The following is a 22,780-nucleotide window of genomic DNA, read 5'->3' as shown; positions in this document are numbered from 1 at the left end:
AAAAAAAGACACAGTTTACACAAAGATCAATAAATTAGCAGATGGTTCACCTACAATCCTATTAAATGGGTTTAGAGCTTTCTGCAAGCCCCTAGCCAATTAATTATAGATTAAAAAAAATGGAAATCGAAATTGTTATATTTTTCATTATCTGCAAGTAAGTAGGTTTCAGGGGGGTGCCTACCTTCTCTGCCTTTGGATCATTAATGAACATGGGCACACAGAATCTATGGTCAAATGCATTATTAAGTCATAAAAAACCCTATCGAGTAGTTCAAAGACTGCATTTGTCCTGCTATGCTTTCTATTGCATTTCTATGCATGCAGTATGTCCCAATGAGGTGTGAAGCAGGGCAAATGTTTTTTGCTATTACAACATTTACATTTAATTAGCTATACAACACACCATCCCACTATGGAAAAACCTCTGCCAGTGTCCTGCCATGTGTTGGTATGGATTGGTTGGCCTTGCCCGAAAACCTTTATACACCTTTCAGCATGAGCTCCCTTTGTGGTTCTTGGGTCATGTGATATCTGAATGCTGCAAAGGATTGTCTGTCTTTAAAAGATTTCTCTATACCAGATAGACAGGTGACTATTCAATGCCCAGCATGTGTCACTGACTGCAGGTCTTGTCCTGATCAATGTATCTCCACCCAGACCCTGTATATAATATTAGTGAGAGAAATGCTACCCAGCCCTCTTCTACCTTTCACAATGCAGAATGCATGCCTGAACAGTCAATCACAAGGCCCAAATACCCTCACACCTAATGCATGCCAAGCCAAAGGCTAATGTCAGCAGGCATCTCTATATTCTCTCTATATAGTCTATATAGTCCTGGAAAAACAATTGTTAAACTTTCATGTGCATAAGTTTTAGGTGCTTTCATTCCTGTTGATAGTATCTCATCCATCTAACAGATGCTCACAGTCACCAATTCCCCAGGCTCATATTCTCTTTTCTCTTCCTTTCAATATTTCTATGCAGGAATCTATAATGAAACATTTATATGCGGACTTCTTCTACCTCCTCCTCACAATGCTTTCCTGCAGCATCTCCCCGCTCCTGACACTAGCAGGCCACCATGTATTCATCACTCCGCTGCTAAAGGAAAGGCTGCTTCTGGCTGAGCTGAATGTCAATCAAGCAGACATAAAAGGGGGAGAAATCCAACTGTGATTACCGATGATGGTTGGTGGGGCTGTAATCGCTTGCAACCAATTTAACCCAGCGGATGATTTTGATAACAGAATGCACTGGAGTGGTGAAAATCCAAAAAAGGTTTTTTTTTTTTTCAGGCGAAAGATCATTCGAGAACAAGGTGACATTCTAAAACCAGCAGAAGGAAAGATTTGCAGGTTTATTTGATGATATTCTCTTATTTAAAGTGATCATATGCAGAGGTTATACCCATAGCTGCAAATGAAACATGGTATGTAGTGTGCCAAATTCCCCCTCTCCGTTCTATCTTTTGATCCCTGGAATACAGTATGACTTCAGGGATGCGGTATCAAATTAAAAAAAAAAATCCATATATCTTGATTCAGCCTCACTGTTAGTTGCATGAACAGGAGCAGAGAGGAAAAATGGGGATGTCTATTGTGCTGTCACAACTATAAAAGATATTATTTTGCGGTCTCAATTACTGTTGTTATTCAGGGACAGACATTTGAAACATATTCCAAATTTGGACAAAGACAGCACAATAGAAGTTCTAACATATCCAGCACTAGCTTTATATTTTGGCTGAAGATTATTAATAATAATAATAATAATAATAATAATAATAAACAGGGTTTATATAGCACCAACATATTACGAAGCACTGTAAATTAAATAGGGGTTGCAAATGAGACATACAGACATTAACACAGGAGGAAAAGAGGACCCTGTCCCGAAGAGCTCACAAATCTAGGGAATGAAGATGAACATTTACGTCGATAGGCAAATTAAATGTGCTTTTACACCAGTTTAGGATGCTTCTGAGATCATTCAGAATTCACTGGAGGTGCAGACAACCTGCTTTTGCATTCTCATAGTCTTGTATGGGGAAAGAAGCAGTTCATTAATAGAACAAAAGGCCGTCACCACTGCCCCCTAGTCCCTTAGTCTGTTTCTTGGATACAAGGGAAAACTAGAGCATGAAAGTACACAAAGGCTGTACTGATGTCATTGCAGCAGCCAGAAAGCAACGTTACGGACTTCAAGAGGACCTGTTGTGGGAGATGATGTAAGCTGCCTATGCTGAACTCTTTCTAAAGAATGCTAATTGCCTGGATATAAAGCTGATCCTTTGGTTTCAGTCGCCCACACAATTATGCAGAAAATGAAGAAAAGGATGTGCACATCCTCCAAAAATCAATTGAACAGAAAAGTATTAGGAGCTCTTAAAAGCACAAATACACTTGTGAGATTACCAGAAATTCTGATCAAGTTTTTTTGCCTACACTCAATTTTGATGGATTTGGTCAATCATATTTAAAAATAAAGGATCAATTCATAGTTTTGTATAAAAGCATTTAATGGATTAGGAAAATGGACCTGTATATGCTCAGCCTTAAAACAAACTTCCTGTTCTGATGACATCCACAGAATTGTTGTGAGCTAGACTACCCATTTAAAGAGATCCATCCATTAGGAAGACAGCCATACTAACCATGGTAGGGATTCCAAAAGCAGGGGGTTCCAGTACCAGGTGGGGGGCAGTCGTTTAGCAGTGGTAACTTACAAGTTCCTCAGCAATGGCACAAAGCATTGCATGCTCCACATGGGGAGACACAAAATCTAAAGCCAGCAGAGATCTCCTTCGGAATCAGCTTTAAGGCTTCCTAGGAACCTGTTTCAATTCCTGCAAGGTTCCCTCCTTCTCTTTTATAGCCATCAAATTCATGAAGTGCCAATTTTTTTTTCCCAAGGATGGGCAAACTAGATTTTGTAATTTTTATGGATTATAGTGGATCTCCAGGAAGAATTGGTTAAAAATGTATATTGTACTTTAATTATGGCATCATCAGGCCAGGTGAGCGGTCATAAAAAACTGACACTTTCTAATTCTTCTTTTGCTGTGCCAAGAATATTTTTACTGTTGTGTCTCCATTGGGCAGACATGTCTTCACTTTTGGTGTCAATTACACAACAGGAATGGAAGGAAAATCTACCCAGTGGTAAAAAAAAACCCTAATGAAGTTTCTTATCAATTCACATCAAAAAGAATTTGTGCTAGAGAACACCTTAATTTTTGGATAATGAAATCCCTTTCTCATTCAATCAATATTTTTATACAAGGTGTATTTTATATCCATATATTTTGCAGTTACACATAAATGGTTCTATACTCACCCCTATTGATCTGCAGGGAGCTGTAATGTTCTTTGTAGACTCATTATTAGATTCAAAGGATTCTGAGCCATTCTCCTCCCCCAGTGCAGAGCACTTAACATAGAGCCTGGTATCCAGGCAAATCAATCCCCAGAGTCTGAATGCAGATAACATTCTACATGGCCACACCAGCACAGAAAATGCTTCTCTTTCCTTCATGTTAACAGGCAAAGTAGCACATTAATCCAGTGATTAGCAGGCTTATCTTTCATAAAGCCATGTAACAGGCAGACTATTCACTAACATGTAGGGCTGATAGAAAGGTGGGGGATTTCACAATATTCATAGAGCACAACATGAAACTAGATCACAAAGGAAGCATACAATAACACATAACTACAACAGTAAAACAAAGCGGACAATAAATGAAAGGATATTCCATACATAAGGATACAACTTTAAAATTACGTGCATCAAAATGCATCAATGGAGTAGGGTAACCATAAAACTTCTAAAGTGGCTTTATTTTTGGTGCATGACTTTCACGATTAGAATTCGTACAGCTGTATCCTGACATCATTTAGTGATCGCTATACAAACACTTTAGTTTGCCATTATGGAACTATACTAATGCTAAATGGAAAAGGGGCCCAGAAAACAGTCAAAAGGTTCTTTAAAAATATACAAGGAGATCAAACTTCCCTTTACTTGACAAAAGCAACTCTGAGATTGGAATGCAATACCATATACACACTAACGCATTTCGCCAGATGCTACAGTTTCATCAGATACAATTCTGTATTGTCCAGGAGCAATAGTGTAAGCATCCTTCCAATCTCCCTACTTCCAACATAGAGAGGAGCAGCGTTGTCTGTATACAGCCTGTTTATTCTACTCTCAATGGAAACTATCACCAAGAATCATCTATAGCTATAGCATAATCCTAAAGCCTAAAAATATAAACACACCACAAATAGAAAAATAGATGTGTGTACAGTGGTCCTCTATCAGAGTTTATCAATATGCCATGGTGGATTGATGAATGATCTGCAACTGTCATTTTCTCCTACGGAGAAGAGCAAAGTGAGGTGCCACTAACTGGTCCTCCCCCTCCTTTCCAAAGAACAGAACAGCACTGTGTGTACAGTGCTCATTCACTCATCTGTCACTGGATATTATCATTAAAGATTGCTTCCAACGAAAATCCTCTGGTGTCTGTATGATGCTTAAGATCAAATATAGTGGGGTTGATTTACTTAAAAATATTTCAGTGATTCACTCAGCGAAGTAAATGCTTACCTTGCAGGGGTTCCTTGCACATGATTGCGTTTTCTTTGCAAAGTGAAGTTTCATCACTTTCACGAAGCTCAGCAAATTTTCCCATACAGAGCGATAATTCACTTTGCTAAATGAACATCTTTAGTAAGTGTAATTACTAAATGTGATGAATAAACAATTTCCATTGTGAAGGGCTAAAGGTCTGGGGAGAAATCTAACCAGTCAATTCGCAGTCCTCAAAGCTGAGTGGTATCGTTATCTGTTGTCCCCTGCTACATGCATTGGTTCCTCCCGCCACCTCATAAATCCTATAGTGTTCCTGGAGCTGGGAGAAGAAACCAATGTATGCTGGGGAAGGAACAGAATATCTGCAGTGTGTGGGCAGCATTAAAGCGCTGAAATTCCATGACATAGGCCACCAGAAAGGGATGTACAAATTTTCATATCAGCTAGTCAGTAATAGGTGTAATTAAAAAAAATTATTTACAATGAATGAAATGTATAGGCATGAAAACATCTGTAAGCTATAGATAAAAGTTTACACAGGATGCCACCATGTTACTACTTACCTTTGACAATCTGCTTAGCACAGGCACTGTAAACTTGCTCTTGGGAGGTATTTGGAGGCAATACTTTATCAAAGACATATGGCTTCCCTTGCTGCAAATACAAAAACAAGAGGATCAAAACAACAGAACGGAAAAAAAATCACTTGTATGAGGCTCTAAGTGCCAGAATGTTCCTATTGTGTGACATTAATCTGCCCTGCCACATCGCTCACACAGACAATGCATCTGCAGGATAAACGCTGACAACAGCAAAGCCCCTTCCACTCCAAGATATAGATATGAGCAGATTACTGGAAGTACAAAAGTCATGCTGCAACTGATTAATATAAAGTGCTTTCAAAGACAAGCGCAGAGCCCACTATTTTAAAATCAACATTTTAGTTCTTAGTAGAAGTTGGAGAGGAACTTTTACTCTCTTGCACTTTCAATCATATCCTTCCCCTGACCCCTGTGATTACCTGCAGTAACATCCTAAATGAGCACAAATAATGCTGCAGGTGGGAAATAGTTATTTACAGATTGCCATAAAAGCAGCAGTCATTTTGTGCTCATAGGTGACGGCAATGGGGATTGTGGGTATTCCTGCATAGAGGTGTGGGGTATTTCTGCAAGCACCACCACAAACCTCCAACTTCTGCAGTAACATCACTGGCTACATAGGAGGAAGGGGCAAAAAAAGAGCATCTTTAAAATCTATATACATATTTAGATGATATAATCAATACTAACTTATCAATAAAGAAGATAACTTGTTAGGAAGAGCAGCTAAACAGTGAATTTAGTTCTGCTTTACCACCATTCTTTTAGGGACTATATTGGACATCTCTTTGCCATGTTCCGGGGTCTCTACATTTGTTGTGGATATTATGAATCATTCAAAATTCTCCAGTTAAATTTGTCTTTGGTATGAAAAACACAACAGGAGAAGTTAAAATGCACAAAGGTGGGCCAGGACACCTAAAATTGCCAGTTGGACAAAAAAAGTAAGAAATTATGGTTGGTAAATGTCCTGTATTCAAGGCATAAGAAGCCAGGAGATGGCCAAGCCAAACATGCTTCATCCATTCCAGAAATACCATTTTGTGTAATATTACTAACTAGTATTTATATATCACAACATATTACACACCACTTCACAAAGTCAGTAGTCATGTCAATAGCTGTTCATTAAAGGGGCCCACAATCTAATATCCCACCATGGTCATTTAAGGATTGGGGGGGGAGCCAATATACATAATTGAATGTTTTTGGAATCACTGTGTTATTCCATAACAAAAAGAAATGAAAGCAATTCCTTCAAAATCTTTTTCCAGTACTTTTCCAAAATCATTATCTACTATGATTCCGGCTATTTGAAATGATATGTCTACCCAATTCATACCTTACTTTATTTGCGTGGTCTTAAATTGCCCGATTCATTGCATGGCCAAATGTTTGGTTAAAAACTTAACTTAAGGATATAATATGGAGTGATAAATCATAGAAAAAAGACCCTTGATTTAAGTCACAGAGATTAGAAGGAAGATAAATGAATAAATAAATAAATGTGTAATGGGGTGGATCCAAGAATGAGGGCAGACAGAACGTCCCCCAGCTCCCCATGTCAACCAAGCGACATTACATATTTGAACCTACTTCCCTGTATGAGTAAGGTCTAGGACTCTGTCTAGCCAAGGCCAGCCTTAGGAAACCCCCAAATACGACATTAAACACTACAATGCATGGCTTCAGGTACCATCAAGTGTGCACTGGCATAGTGTCTGTGTAAAGCTTCCTCCCCACGAATACCTTATTACCCATCTGCTTTTTTTTTTGCTCTATTTGAACGGGGATGTGAGGTTTCTACAAGATTGCAGTCCCCACCACTGACCATCCAATGTGACAGCCACTCCCAGTCCAAGACTACATGGCTCTTGGATCTGGCTTTTATGTAATATATCCCTACTTCCAAAACACCAATCACTGCAACTTAGAGAACCTGCCAATAACCAGGCCAAACAAAGCATAAAAAAGTTTATGAGAAGGGGTTACCTTCAGTGGACACTGCATACCATAATGATCTGTTGATGGGGAGATCAGCCTAATATACAAGCATATTTTACTGTAAAGATAAGTCTGGCCCTGCCCCTTTAGCAAGCTTTTCATTTGGTTTTTTGAAGTGCTGGTGGCTTTGGTGGCCAAAGGATGTTTGTGAGATGGTCAGAGGAGTGGTCAATCCAGTGTCCAAAGAGGACAATTAAGCAGTCTGCCACCTGGATTTACCACACCCTGTATCCTGAACCCCATTTATCCCCCTAAACCATTGTTCTTTCAGCAAAATCTGCAGATATGCAAAACCGATGAGGCTGTCTCAGGTATCTTTCCCTACACCAATGTTTATAGGTAATTACCACTAACAGGCTACAAAGTAAGATCCTCCTAAAATATATTCTAAGTCACAAATGTTCACATTGCAGCAGAGATTTGTGTCAGCTACAAAGCATTCTTCTTCCATCTTATTTCATTTGTAGCCAGCTGGAAAATTGCAGCTGTATTTTGTGTGGCAATCAATGGCAGCTATATGACATGAGAATGGCCGCTGAATCCTGCAATTTTATCATCAGCTCCAAAGGCTGCTACAGATGAAACTCGGCAAACTGAACTGTTAGGAAAAGGCGATTCCAGATTCAAAAGGCAAAGGGTCTCTGATTTAGGTGAACACCCACAAATCATCCAAATGATATGGCTTCTCCTATAGCTTCTTCCATCTCTTGGACATAACCAAAAAGCTAGCACTCTCAAAGAGGAATTCCACAACTTTTATTGCACTAAAGCTGACCATCGCCCCATCCATGATCCACCAACAATGCAAGTTCAGAGACGAAGCAATGAAGTCATATTATAGTGATTATTGGACACAGCTTTCCATAAGGACAGTGGAGGGTTCTGTATGGTTTCTTGAAATTCTTCTCTGTAATCTGTGTTTGACATCCAATGCAGCTGAACTAGATTGGGGCCCATGAGAAACTTCTTTATATGTGATCCTTGGGAATGGGATTTCAGTAAATAATAAACAAAGAAGGAGCCTTCATTGGGTGTATTTGTGAAGGTGTCTCCTGTCTTATAAAAACATCAAGGGTTCCCAGTCTACCAGACTAAAGACTAAGAAATTTGGTGAACAGTAGGCTAGACCTGTATGCATTGCAATAAAACACATATATAAGGAATTTATTATGGAGGGGAGCAGCTAGGCTGTAAAACAGTACCTGCTCTGAATGGGTGAAATAACTTTTCCTAGTACTCAAAATGGATAAGAGTACCAACCAGTACTACCACTTGCACCATTGTCTTTCGCTGTTTTGTAGTTATGCTGCCCTAAAAGTCACCAACATCCAACTCTTACAGTTTTGTCAGATGCTTGGTCTCCATCTGACACTCCCTTCATTATAAGGCACAGGAGTGGCATAGGGGACAGTGGATTAAACCCACAAGGGACCAGGCATGCCACATACCGACGTGTGGCAAATGTACCTTTTTTGGCAATAGTATCTTAGAGATGGTGAAGGTCACAAACACTGGTAAGTGTACACGAAATGGGCTCATGGGTAAATGGTATTCTGGAAGAGAAGTGTTAACAATGTATGCTGAACCTCTGTAATTCAAGGACTTAAATCTAATGAATGAAAGGGGTGGCCATGGACAATAAGGCAGATATTAGATGTAGCAGGCTCTGACTTGTTGCAGCTTCTATTGCACACTGTAAAAAGCTGACTGGGTAAATACAGTTCAGGAGAGAAGCCTAAAGAAATGTGCAAAAATGAAGGTCAGGTTGATAGGTTGATCAAGGTGTCCATCATTCACGAACACTGTACCCATGTTGGAGAAAGATGTAAATGCCATGTAAGGAAATGGCTATATCAATCAGGTGCCAGTTGTCCCTTTTCTTTGTCATTTTATAAAACTACATTCAGTATCAATTTTGTTTTAGTTAGCACACAAAGAATGGTAAAGCCCACCAATGAGTATGGAAAGAACTGCCAAGATTCCAACCCCTCTCTTCTTTATTCAAAATTGAATGAAATTTATCTTGAGTCCCACAAAAGACAACATTCCTTTAGAAACCTCCAATCATGAAGCTATTCACAGCAAGACAACTTCAAATCCATTGCCCTGCATTACATTCTACAATCCAGCCAGAATATATCTGCCATACACACAATCACATAGACTCAGTCACCTTATGGGGAGCCAGTTAGGTCCTTGTGGACCAGCTCCACCTAAAACCTATTCAGTCCATTGGTGAGGTTCATCCTGGTTTTTAATAATGAGATAGCCATGAACTGAGAGGGCAGTTGAAGGCGCAGGTGCTATGTGACCACTCTTATACTAGTAGTTAGGTGACACAGTGGGTCACACGCTGGCCTTACGCCATTAGAATCTTGGCTAAAACACTACCTGCATGGAGCTTGTACGTTCTCCCAGAGTCTGCGCACTCCAAATCCCTCCGCCAATAACAAATAAAATTACTGCTGGTGTCTCTCCAAAAAATGGCCTTAGCTATGGTAGACATTAGATTGTGAGCTCCTCTGAGGGACAGTTAGTGATACGACTTTGGACCTTGTACAGTACTGTCTAATATGCTGGTGCTCTAGAAATACAATAAAGGTAATCATTAAAAATATATAATTTATAAAGAGACCTCTTCAACATCCTGGTTATAGCACTTAAAATAGAAAAATGCTTACTTGTCCCAGGTCAATGATGCAAAACAATAAAATAATGGATGAACAGCCAGGAACAAGAATTTAATAAGGAGATGTCTGCAATAGAAGCTGTTATACTCTCTTAAATATAAGCAAACCCCAACTAACAATTATTGTCTGCCCTTGGGTGATGTTAAAATATCATTACATTATCATAGCATGCACTCTGTATCTGCTGACTGTTATGAGTTAGCATTATTCAAACTTTCAAACTTGTACTGGTTATTAATATTATTATTATTAAACAGTATTTGAAATCTATGTTTATATTAAATAGGGAACATCATTACTATAATAATAATAAAATGTATTTATATAGAGATACAATGACATAGAAGGAGACGCTGCACACAAGATTTAAACATGAGAGGGGTAGTAGGTAGACAATATTTCATGAATCCCATGATCTATAGTATCAGCCTTTTTTAACATAGGGGAACCCATTGAGGTCTCATGGAACCCCTGCCAATATTTATGATATGCCCGGTGAACAGTACATTAGCATGGGATTATTGGGAAGAATGTCATGCTTACTGATCACCAAAAAGATCATTGGTGTCAGGGGTAAGTGATTGGAGAGTAGCAAATTGCCAATCGTTCAAAGTACCCCCAGCAACCTTTGGAGGAACCCTGGCTTGGAGGATATTGGAATATACATTATCTAAGAATGAATGTGGAGTAAAAAAGCAAACATGCCATATTGGACTTTATTTTCTATGTAATAATCTGTTCACACTGACCAACCAATGACACAGATCAGATACACTGTATATGGGTAATTGAGGAAAAACAGTGAATGTGTAATTAATATTGTTACAGTGAATGTGTAATTAATATTGTTACAGTGAATGTGTAATTAATATTGTTACAGTGAATGTGTAATTAATATTGTGTAAAAAAAGTTACATTGCTGGATGGCCAGCCATAGAAAGCTCTGATTATAGACACTCAGGGCAGAGCCATCAGCAGGTGTAAAAGAATGAGAGCAGCAGGGCAGGCTGAAACAATAGGCTTACTAAATAATTAAATCCCCATCAGGAAGCATCTAGCTGAACAATGCTGATGTGCTGGGTGAAGCTCCCATTCAGCCTCCATGGATCTAGCTAGAAGAATTGTCAGCCGGACCACTGCAGGAGCGCCAGAGCGCATGCGCCGGCCGGTATGACGTCATCGCCAAGGTTGCAGCAGCACCGAACCAGCCAGAAATCTCCCCAGCTGCCATGGCATCATCATAATCATCATCATCATCATGGCGATCCCCGGGCTCTCTCTACTTAATCACAATGCAAAAGATCTTAGCTTTGCAACATTGCAAACACAAAAAAGGGATCTGCTGATTTAGCAAAAATCTGATGATCAGGGTAAGGTATTAGGCTGATGTCTTGGAGAGGAAAGGGTTAATGATGAACACTGGCTCGTGCCGCGTCAGAACCCATGTGGTCTATGGGAGGCTGCAGTTATATGTTGACACCGGACTCAAAGGAAGAATAACACCCCCCCTGGAAGGGATCATTCAATGTCCCCAGATACAGATCGGGCCCTTTGATTACCAGGACGACTACCCAAGCATGAAAGCAACGTCCCACCTGAGCAGCAGCGCCCCCTCTCGGTGTGTGGCTTAATACCCCCATCTCCTTTTCTATACACACATCGATATACAGGTTATCCCTGTGCCCCAGAAAAATCGATCATGATGCAAATACCCCTATCCTCGTAAAATCCAGAGATCCCCTATCCATCCCTTCTAGCAGATGCACAGACACCCCTCCCCTAATAGATACAGATCATCCACCCTGCATAAATCAGTGCAAAATAACAACCAGCCATGGGATGATTCATAACCCATCACACATGTATGGTTGTACAAATATGTGACCTATCTGTCTCCAAATAATGCCATGACAGATTCCCTCTTATAGCAAAATACTGATTTCTCATTATTATATGGACAGACATAGGCTGATCATAGAACACCTCTCCACCCCTATACACACACAGCAAGCTATGTGCACCCAAAAAATAAACACACTGTACCTCTATACACACATCAAGCTATGTACACCCAAAAATAAACACTCTGCACCCCTATATATACACACACACATCAAGCTATGTACACCCAACAATAAACACACGGTACCCCTATACACACACATCAAGCTATGTACACCCAAAAATAAACACTCTGCACCCCTATATATATACACACACACACACACATCAGGAATCTACACAGGTGTGCAGGATAACAGATTGATACATTTACCAACTATAGGATGATTAAATGATACATGTGTCAGCTAAAACATTGATACATTTATCAGTTGTAAAATAACAGATTGATACATGCATCAGTTATATTTATATAAATTACCATGACTATATGAAAAGGAGCAAATCTATTGCTTCCATATGGGCACAAGTGATGTATAAGTGATAGGTGGACATTAGATTTTTCTATGCTTTCATCACACCCTTCCAGCTCACCAGTGACCCTATGGGTGGTGCATGTATTATTATTATTGGTAAACTGTATTTATAATTACACAGCATTGTATGTATCAAGTTGTTATCTTAAATCTGACAAAAATGTCAAACTGATACATGTATCAAATTATCACCCTTTAGTCGTTGAATGTATCAATTTGTTTTTTGTACATAAATGTGCCATCCTACATTTGTTGAGTGTATATATACATACATACATACATATACATACATACACAATTACACAATCACAGATGGTCTGGCAGATCTTGATGAATACATACTGCTAGGATATACAGAATCCATGGATCTCCCAATGTTCTATGACCTGATACACTAGTACACATGACTATATAGAAGCAATAATAAAATATAGCCAGGCATATCCATACATAGAGGCTTATACCTGGGATCAGCTCTGGATATTACATATCCTCTGCAGAGATGCAAGGTGATCACACACATACACACAATGGCCACACAGGCAATCCATTCCATAGACAGGTATTTGCTGCTGGCATACTGATCACCTCTATGCATATCTAGGTGCAGGGATGGGGGGGGGGGGTGAAGGTTACTTACCCCAATCACAATGGTGTCATCCCCCTTGAAGACAGGGATGAACTTGTCCCCTCTATGGATCTCTGCACTGTTGAGAGGCCTGAAGCGGCACATCACCTTGATGCTGCATTCAGCAGGGTCTGCCATCTTTTCCTGGGGGGTCAGCACATCAATAATAATGAGCACAATAAGGATGGGGAGTCCACCAGCAATCAGCCTCCAACCCTGATCAGAGGGTCATCCAGCCTGGGCACTGCATGGGTGCAGTCAGATGGTATCCCTGCTGGAGAACAGCCCAGCCATCCTGCATCAGCACCAGCATCCACCTTCTCCCTGCCAGCAGCACCAGCTTTGTGACTTCACTGCATCCCAGGGCCCCTCCCTGAGCACAGCCTCCCTCCCTGCCGCAGGGGATGCTGGGAGTTGTAGTCTGGGGCCTGTGATGACAGGTGCAAGGGGGGGGGGGGATTCAGGAGTCAGGACCAGTTGTCAGGGTGCTGATGGTGACTGTGTGCTTTATCCAGAGGAAAGGAAAGGAGGAAAGGAAAGGAAAGGAAAGAGGAAAGGAAAGGAAAGAGGAAAGGAAAGGAAAGAGGAAAGGAAAGGAAAGGAAAGGAAAGAGGAAAGGAAAAGGAAAGGAAAGGAAAGGAAAGGAAAGAGGAAAGGAAAGGAAAGGAAGAATTGGTCCTTGCATCCCCAGGGGCATCCACCAAATAAATGCCCAGGCATCTGATCTTGCCAGAGTGAGATTGTTTACATTTGAGAAACACTATTAGAAGAAGCGGCACTCCATTGTGCCCATGTGCAAAGAGCGAGCTGGCATAAGGGGAGCTCTTTAAGGGAAATATGAAAGGTGTCATTTCCTTGTGAAAATGCAAGTAGTTTGACTTTCTCTGGCTTCAATACTTTAGGACTGGACATTGCCCTGGTACAAGCCTGCAGATGAGGTAAGTCAGATCCCCTAAATTGTATGTTATGGGGGACCACATATTTCTCAATGTTTAGTTCTCACAGGTCCACTTTAAGATATATTTTTGATGCTTCACTGATAATCCATTTAACTCACCATTGGTGCTGTCTGGGTAGGTCACATCTATCCTGCAATGTTTGTTTATACATATACAATCCAATCAGGCTTCCAGTGGTACATTACAGATTAAATGAATGGTGGTATTTGTGACCCATCACAGCAAAGAGAGACATCCTGCTGCAGCCGTAACATTCATCATGGAGGACAGAGCTCCTATGGCACAGGACACAGTGCTCCGGAAACCATTAGACACAAACTGGGACTTTTACTGAATTACTGAATGATCTCATTCTCTCTCTATTCTGCTGGGGATGATAATTCAGCAAACGTTCTGATGACAAGGATTCTGATGGGAGACGTAGCCATGTCTGACTGATGACTGGGTATTGGACGAGCTGCTGAGCCATATTCTCCCCCTCTACGCTATGTCCACACTGCCAGGGTTGTCACCCCAACAAGGCATCCAAATCCAACCACTTGGTGTCCAGGAGTGGATACAGGTCATTTTTATGGACATTTTCTAGGCTTTATCAAACGCATGAAAATTAGCAGTGGTTTTAAGGTTGTGTTTGCAAAAGTTCAAACCAGTGGTGGTTGTAGCTAGCAGTGGACCCTGTGCAGAACTGACCTAGGGGCCCCCCACCCCAAAAACAGGTCTGGCCCTGGCTATAGGGGCCCCTGTCAGCTAAGGAGAGCACAAGACCCTCATTCAGGAACATACTATGCACCTCCTGGATTACACAGAAGGGGAGGATGCGGTGGGGTTACTAAACTGCCACTTAGACCCCACACGTAGCCACCCATAGGGATTGAATAGCAGTGGGAGTAAGTGGTTAGGTACCCAATTCTCAAATGTTAGGAAGGTGCCAACCTCCAGAAGCCACCAGGGAATGTCTGGTCCCACCATCCATCATCTAAAACTTAGCCTTTGTCTTGCATGGAGGATATAGGAAATAGAAACTCGTCTTTTTTGCTCACAAATGCTTCCGAACTGCTCTTTAGCTGCTTGGCATGTCCCCATTTAAGATGACGGAAGCAGTTTAGCAGAAGTCGAACCTAATATGCTACATGGAATGTCTCCATGCAGCATATTACTTCGGTAACAAAATGATATTTTCGAGTTTTCATTGTTCTGATTTATTTCCTTGATAAAAAGGGGTCTTGTGCTGCTATAGGAGTGGTATAGGAGGTGTTGTGTTTGGCAAAGTTCAGATGGTGAGGATTTGGTGAGGATCCCATGCCCTTCAACTGAAGTTGAGATAACACATGGCACCAATGGGGAATGAAGGTGGGGGGTAGTGAGAGGTTGGGTACCAAATGTTAAAATATTGAAATGCTGGTTCATTAGGAAGGTGCCAACACCTGGGATTTACCAGGGAACATCTGGTCCCACCACCCGTCATGACTTAGCCTTGTCTTGTATAGATAGAAACACATCCTTGTCTTCCCAAATGCTTTTCAGCTGCTTGCCAGGTTCCAAATAAAGTTGACAGAAGTGGTTCAGAAATAGAAAGTCCAAACGTGCTACATGGATGTGTGCGGTGACAAACTTGTGTTTATGAATTTTCATTGTTTTACTTCTTTTGGTTTTAATGATAATCAGGAGCCCTGGTGGTGCTTTTACATTTAAAATGTGATGAATTGATGCCATACTGTTGTCTTCAACCATTCGTCGGATGGATGACATTTGTCTTGAATTTTACCTCCGCTAGAAAGAAAAAGCAGCCCAGTCCAATGATTCATCATTTTTTTTTACTACTGTTTGCAGAACCTTTAAGAACTTTTATGCAGGTCTGAGTCATAAAAATTATTCAGGGAAAATAAACTTCTGGACCTAATGTGCCGCATGTGCACAATATTTCACTCTGGCTATATTCGCTTCAGTTGTAAAGGAAGCCATCGATGACAATAGCACTCACCCCTCAAAGGGATACTGCATTTATAGGTCAGAATTATTCTATTTGTTAAGTAATGTTTCAGATATTTTCTATTATATATGAAATGTTTGTGTAAAAAAATCACATTTATACATTACAAAGGATTCTCAGGATACTAAAAATTGGCAAAGAGACAGCACAGCAGATGGAACTTGCTTAGCAGCCCCTTGTGTCCAATCCTACTGAGAATTCTGAGAAGGTGCAAATCACCGCTGTGATGAGAAAACTATTTCATATGTTTTAATCCTAACCGCAAAAAAGAAACCTTGTACAAAACCATTCCACATTCCCTTTGCAGTGCTGAACCACCCATAATCACAACACTGCTGTTTTGAGGAACTGGGGCAGAAGGATAAAATTCAGCAGAGAGGACCCAATGGCCTTCAGTGTGCTGCAATGGAACTATGCAGGATACATTTGTATTTTTTGCTTTGCCACTGTCAATCAATGTGTATTTAGAACAGCAGCCCCTGGGTGACATCAGGAAATACACGCTGGTATTATGAAGTCAGCTGCAGCCACACTTGGTGCACAAATAAAGCTGCAGGATACCTAGTGCCTTATTGGATATTCTTTTGAACATCCCATTCTATAGCCATGGGTATTATTATGATTCCCACCACTACCACCACACACACAACCTTTGCAGCTCTAATATTCTCCATACTTCTAAAAATTCAATTTGTGGCCACTTATCCAAAGGAGCATTTGTAAGGTCATGTACTGATGTTGAACCCCTGCACGGTGAACCCCTGTTGAATCTACATTCCAATTCATTCCAAAGATGTTCATTAGGGTTGAAGTTTAGGGATATGTGCAGGCTACTAAAGTTGATCAACACCAAACTCATCATACTATGTCTTTCTGGAGCGGCACAGGCTTAGATGCACAGTCATGCTGGAATAGAAAATGATATTTTCCAAAGGGTTGCCAAGCTTAGAAAGGAATAATTGTCATCAGTGTCTTTGTTGTAGCATTAACAATACCTTTCACTGGAAACACCTGAACTTTTTGTAGGGCTGTCCCTATGCTTTGGGCCACTTGGATGAGCCAAACCTATTAGCTTGCAGTTAATGGCTTGTAAACTGCTCCCTCTAGTGGCCAGAAGTGTGCTCTGTTCATATCTTGTAGAGGAGAGTAAGAGATTGCAGTGGCTGACCCTCCTTCTAAAAATATTATTTCCTAGGCTGGCCCTAAACAGTGCTTTTTTTGAGTCATTGATCCTGGACAAGCATGCATGGCATGAATGAAAATTTGTTATAGGTAAGTGATGTATAAAGAATAGAATCCTTTAAATTCTAAACAGCCAACCAAGTAAAAAAATGGTGGATCCCTGGTCTCAAGTTGCACACATGGGACACTCATGGATACAGGGCATTTGTAGGTATGGAGAAATTGTGGATATGGGGCACTCATACATAGGGGGTGCTCATAGATATAGGGCATTGATGGATACAGAGTAATCTTGAATATGGAGCTCTCATGGATATGAGGCATTGATGGATATGGAGCACTCATGGATATTTAATATTGAAGATTCTTCAAGAAGCCATTTCTCTTCACTACAATGGAGATAGGTAGCTTAAGTGACAGGATAGGTAAGTATTACCAGCCTGTGATTGGACAGTGAAAAGAGAAGCTGGTGGGTTGATGAACTCATCTCTGAGTCACTCTTCTCTCCTTCTATGAACATTCTCCTTGCACTGCAACACATCTGCTAAATCTTGGTGTTGCTTCTTCCTCCTTTAATTTGAACTCCCCTATACATGGACTGCAAGAGGCTAATAACAGGTCATTTGGGCACTCCTTGTATGAAAAATGAAAATAAGGGTGTATATTTGAATACAAAGCTGAATGAATTTATGTTTTATGAATCTGCCTAAAGTATTACTTTAGGGAAGTGAAGGATTCATGAAATATACACTCCATTCAGCTCTATATCCTGCTATACGGTGTGTGTTCCTGAGGATTCTGCATTCTGTAGTGAACTCTGACATGGCTTCTTTGTGCTGGTGATTTCATTGTTTATAACATAATCCTCTCCGGCTTAGAAAAAATATTTTGCAGCCCTGTGCTTCCTGTAAGACAGCCACATCATTCATCCTTTTAGTGCATTTTGATCTGACTCGGATTAATACCCTAAAATAAAACTGCTGCCCAACGACTATCCAAGCTGCAGTATAGAATCCGGCAATGGCACCAACAAAGGCTTAGATGGCCAAAACACAATATCACTTGTATGTAAATGGAAGAGCTGGTATTTATACAGGTGGGAATATTGCTTGATTTATTTTTGCAATGTGTAAAATCTCTGATACTGACAGTTGTACAAAACTAAATAAATAAAACAAAAATACAAGCAAGACCCAGCTTCCAACCTTAATAGGTATCTAAAGCCAAGAACAAAACTGTGAATATAGAACAGCTTACCAGTAATTTGATGTGATGGCTGCATTTGTTTTCTTTGTTCAGGCCAAGCTCATTTTCTGCAGGTACAGATCTTGTGTCCTTGTAATGCCTTGTGCACTGAACTTAAATATTAAATGCTCTTACCAGCTCTTCCTTCCACCTTCTGTGAACTACAGGGCAGATTCTTTCTATGTAATGGAGAAAAGGTAGTTGTGGTCCAATAAGGGTATCACTTAGAACAACAATGCTCCTTCTCCATTGATACCATACTGCGAGTACGCATTGTCACCCTAGGACAGGAATGTGGCCCCTTTTGCCAATTAAAGATCTGCCTTGTCATAAATTTTATTTCAATGCTTTAGTTCTACTTTAAAGTAAAAACAAGCAAATAAACAATACAAAATATATAGTTCTGCAAAGCAATTCAAACTAATTAGGTAACCTCATAGGTATATAGCTCCTTCAGGTTACTATTTGCTGGATACCCCATAGGCAACAATTGCAGATGTGAGTTGGTGTTGGGTAGGTCTCTATAAGCTTTGCACATCGTTCCAACTAAAGTAAGATGACAATGAAAAGCTAATTAAAAATAAATTAATAACTTTGTAATCCAATGAAGAACCAAGTCACTGTGGTACCTTAAGGTTATACTGCTGCCTACAGGAGGAGTAAATTTTGGCATAGATAATAAAAAACGGTCCATGATAACCCCGTCCACGATCTATGTGCCTGAGTTAATTGCTGGTGTCCCTTTTCCTCACCTCCTCTGTGTAATAAACTTATGCCTGATTTCTTGTATTTCAGACAAGTTTCTTCCTCTCGCTGTAACAGCAGATGTTTCTTTGTGCAGAGTCAAGTCTGGCCCAAGAATGATCTGGACCCTGCTGGACTGCATGTTGTGGGGATAGCCTGGAAATGACCATAAAGCACAGGGTTCCATGTCTAGGCAATGTCCAAACCCCATTACAGGTACAAACTGGTTACAGTCATGGAGAACTTTTTAGGTCCAGAACTGTTGGGTTTGCCTTTGGTCGTGCTCTGTTTCTGATGGCTCAGCAAATGGCTTGGTCACTGGAAGCTACATCTCTTAGGTCATTAGGTTCTCTTTTCCAAATTCTGTCTTTCAGCTTCACTATAGAATGGATTAATTCTGAGCATGGATGTCATTTGATGGAGACATGCTCTACATGCTCTCTTTTACTATACAACATTGAGGAAGCATTTCCCTCCCCAGGGGTTTGTCTTGCAGAGCTACATAGAAATCCAATCCTTGGTCAGTTCTTACTGTTCACCTATAGTGACTGACTTGGCCACCTCCAGCAACTTTACCCTCATCTGTTGGTTGGCTGTCAAGGTTGTAATATTTACTTGAGGTCTTGCCTTGAACCTTGAGACCTTTGGCCTAACCTCCACATGGTTAGGTGTTGGCAGTTCCTCTGCTACGGGTGACCCTGATAACATTCTGCCGATGGTTCCGGAGTTAGCTCTTCACTGCTTCCTGAGGGTGCTAGTCTGTGCCCAGGCCTCTGCATTGCCCAACATAGCCTTATGGAGAGTAGGTCAGTTTCTCAATGACTCCGCCTGGAGACATTTTGAGTGCACAATTACTTTTTTTTTGCCTTTGATGCTTCATAGCATTTGACCGCATTGTCAGGGTTTCACTGTGAATCCTCTCAATCATTTCCTAGAGAGAATATTTTCAAGAAGTTGCAGTAGCCAACCCTGTTTCAACTGTTATGGGAAAAGTTACAGATCGACTTACTGTTTTGGGTTCTTTAGAATCCCAGAGAGTGAAAAGAACCTTTTAGAGCACCCACTGGGAATGGGAACACTCGGTTTCCATCTTGACAGTTGTTGGAGGTTTTCTTTGACGACTTTCTAGTCTGTGATCTACTCCCTTAGTTGATCTGAAAGTTACCTCTCGAGGATCCTTTTATCAAAGATCAGGATGTTGGTGGATATTGCAGCATTGACTCAATGTTCAGAAGTGTCACCCTTGGATGATACTGGTAAGGTGTCTCGCTTTCCTGTCAGTCACAGGAACTAGGTCTTGCACCATGCTACGCACTGTACAATCTGTACTAACATTGTTGAAGGGCATTTTCCTGGGTGCAATCTGTCAAAGAATAGGATCCCTTCTACTTTATTGGCCTTACTATGCTACTACTATTAACTCTTTGTTGGTGTTTCTGATTACACACTACAGGTGGTGCTGGCAAAAAGTGAATCTTTTGTTATTCTTCATGATCAGGCTGCTTCAAATACTTCCATAATGAAGTCAGCTTCTGAGGAAGGTTTGGGATCCTGTTGTTTTTATGGGATTCTGAGTGCCAGGACTTTAGTCTTCCTTGAATGGGTTCTCCTCCAGTTTTCATTTGAGTTTTGGGCAGATCTCAGGACCTGGGGGTCATATGGGTCTCTGAATTTTCTAAAGTTAGGTCACTACAATTTTTGACAGCAGGCATGCCCTGGTCTGTTTTGTTATCTTTTGCATAGGTTACCAAATTTTGGTTGCCAATTTGTGTTAAGTTCATGCTCATGCTGTCCCTGATTCTTGTGTCTATGTGAAATCATATCAACACTCAGTTGCCTTCATTAATTGGAAGGTTATCTTAGCTTTCAAGGCTCTGGTGTCCCTCTGTGGATGAATGTGCTGGTTTGGAATATCTCAATTCTTTCCTATTACAATGGGTGTTTTAACTTTGGTCCTTGTAGAAATTAAGTTATCTGATAGGTAACCTGTTTTCCTCCATGCGGGGTGATGTCTGGGGGTTCTGCTCATCCTCATATTTTAAGGAGGTAGTTATTCTTGTGGCAGTGTTCAAAATGGCTTTTTCTTCAAGCTTTTCCACTTCAGTACAGTCCTTCCAGTTTTTGTTGGCATCTATGTATCTTAAGATACCTTAAGAAATGCCCCCATTCTAGGATAGGGCCCCTTCCCGATTCACCTTTCGGATGTCTGGTACTTCAGGAGGTTTGCCACACCAGGTAATTTGGTTTCTTAGTAGGTGCCCCTTTTAGATGCCCTGTATGTACAAGATTAAATCTTAACCCAAGATTCTTTTTTTTGTAATCTATTTAAGTGAGTTTTTTTTATATGATCATGCTCAGTACTGTTTCTGAGATGTCAGTGGTTGGAAGGGGTTATCATGGCCTGGTCTACAGTAACCCAATGGTACAAGACTTCCCACGTCCTTCAATGGACACTAAAAAAATAATTTTGCAATAGGACTTTTAAAAAATGCTTTTTGCTTCAAAATGAACCATTAAATCTAGATTTTTTTTCTCTACAGTATATCATGAACCTTCAACTGATCCCAGGTCATCCTAGAGCAGGGGTGGGCAAACTTTTTGACTCAACAGGGGCCACAATAGGTTCTAAAATTTGGCAGAGGGGCCAGGCCAGAATCAGATGGATGGAGCGCTGAGACTGGTGTTACTGAACGTGACTTCATGATGGCATAACCCCGCCCACTCTCCCATCACAGATCTGAGCCTGCGATAGGAGAGTGGGCGGGTTGTTCCACCCACTTCCCTGAGTGCGGGCTTTGTACAGGGGACATGGTCCGTGCCTCTGCCCGCTCGGGAAAGGGGGGGACTGGGGGGGAGGGGCCAGAGCCACTGACCATGGAGCCGCTGAAGTAGAGAGTTCAACGGGCAAGATAAAACGGGTTCAACATGCCCATATATGGCCCAGGGGGCATAGTTTGCGCATGCTGGTCCCAGACTAACACCATCCAGCCTGCTTGGTATGGGGTGAGGGGATAAAAATTTCTCTCTCTTTCTCTACTGTGTTTTTGCTATCATCACATTAACGGACTAGGTTCTGTTCAGCCCCCACCATGAAAGGAGGTTGATATCAGGTCAAATTTCATTAAATATATTTAAAAAATAAAAATTACAGAGCTGCCTTTATTTGTATTCTATACCTTTAGGTCCAGTTTTTCATCTATTACAATGCCCTAATGAATAGGTTATCTTAGTGTGAAAAGCACCATCAAGGTCTGAAGAAACACCAGCTATGCAACTAGTGGTCAATATATCACAAGGATTTGTCTGGTTAAGTAATATTTCCAAATACATAGTTGAGCATTCTTGTAAAATTTCTATTTTAGAGTTTGAGCTCATTGGAATTCATTTCAGTTGATAAAACAGAAGGATAAACTGCTTCTTTGTAGACATTCTATGCATAGTATAGCATTAACATCCTGAGCTCAATCTCACTAGATTACTTCCCAGGTTAGCATGAGTAGATGCTGTACCAATTGGCTGTGACAAATTGGTCCTAGAGAGTGGTCATAAGACAGCTTTGACAATTTCTAGGCTCCACTACATCAGGTGAATGCACAATATGATGTTCTTTAGTCTCAACCAAATTCCATTATTCATACAACAAATTCTTAAAACGAGGCAATCCAGACACTTTAAACTGTTTCTATGTGACTT

General features: G+C 40.7%; 1 protein-coding gene across 1 annotated transcript in view; it reads right to left on the bottom strand.

The window, feature by feature from the left end:
- The window catches only part of KIF5C (kinesin family member 5C), a 44,878-nt gene extending 31,569 nt beyond the window's left edge, over nt 1-13,309 (bottom strand). The window contains exons 1-2 of the mRNA XM_072418140.1: nt 12,980-13,309; nt 5,169-5,259 (exon numbers count right to left, since the gene is read on the bottom strand). Of these exons, the coding sequence (XP_072274241.1) occupies nt 5,169-5,259; nt 12,980-13,105 (217 nt within the window). The 5' untranslated portion in view covers nt 13,106-13,309. The remainder of the gene's footprint in view (nt 1-5,168; nt 5,260-12,979) is intronic.
- Nucleotides 13,310-22,780: the final 9,471 nt, after the last annotated feature.

The sequence above is a fragment of the Pyxicephalus adspersus genome, chromosome 7 (assembly GCF_032062135.1).
Source record: "Pyxicephalus adspersus chromosome 7, UCB_Pads_2.0, whole genome shotgun sequence".
NCBI classification, from domain to species: Eukaryota; Metazoa; Chordata; class Amphibia; order Anura; family Pyxicephalidae; genus Pyxicephalus; species Pyxicephalus adspersus.
Note: the sequence above shows the minus strand (reverse complement) of the source record. Positions and strands in the feature narration are given on the sequence as shown.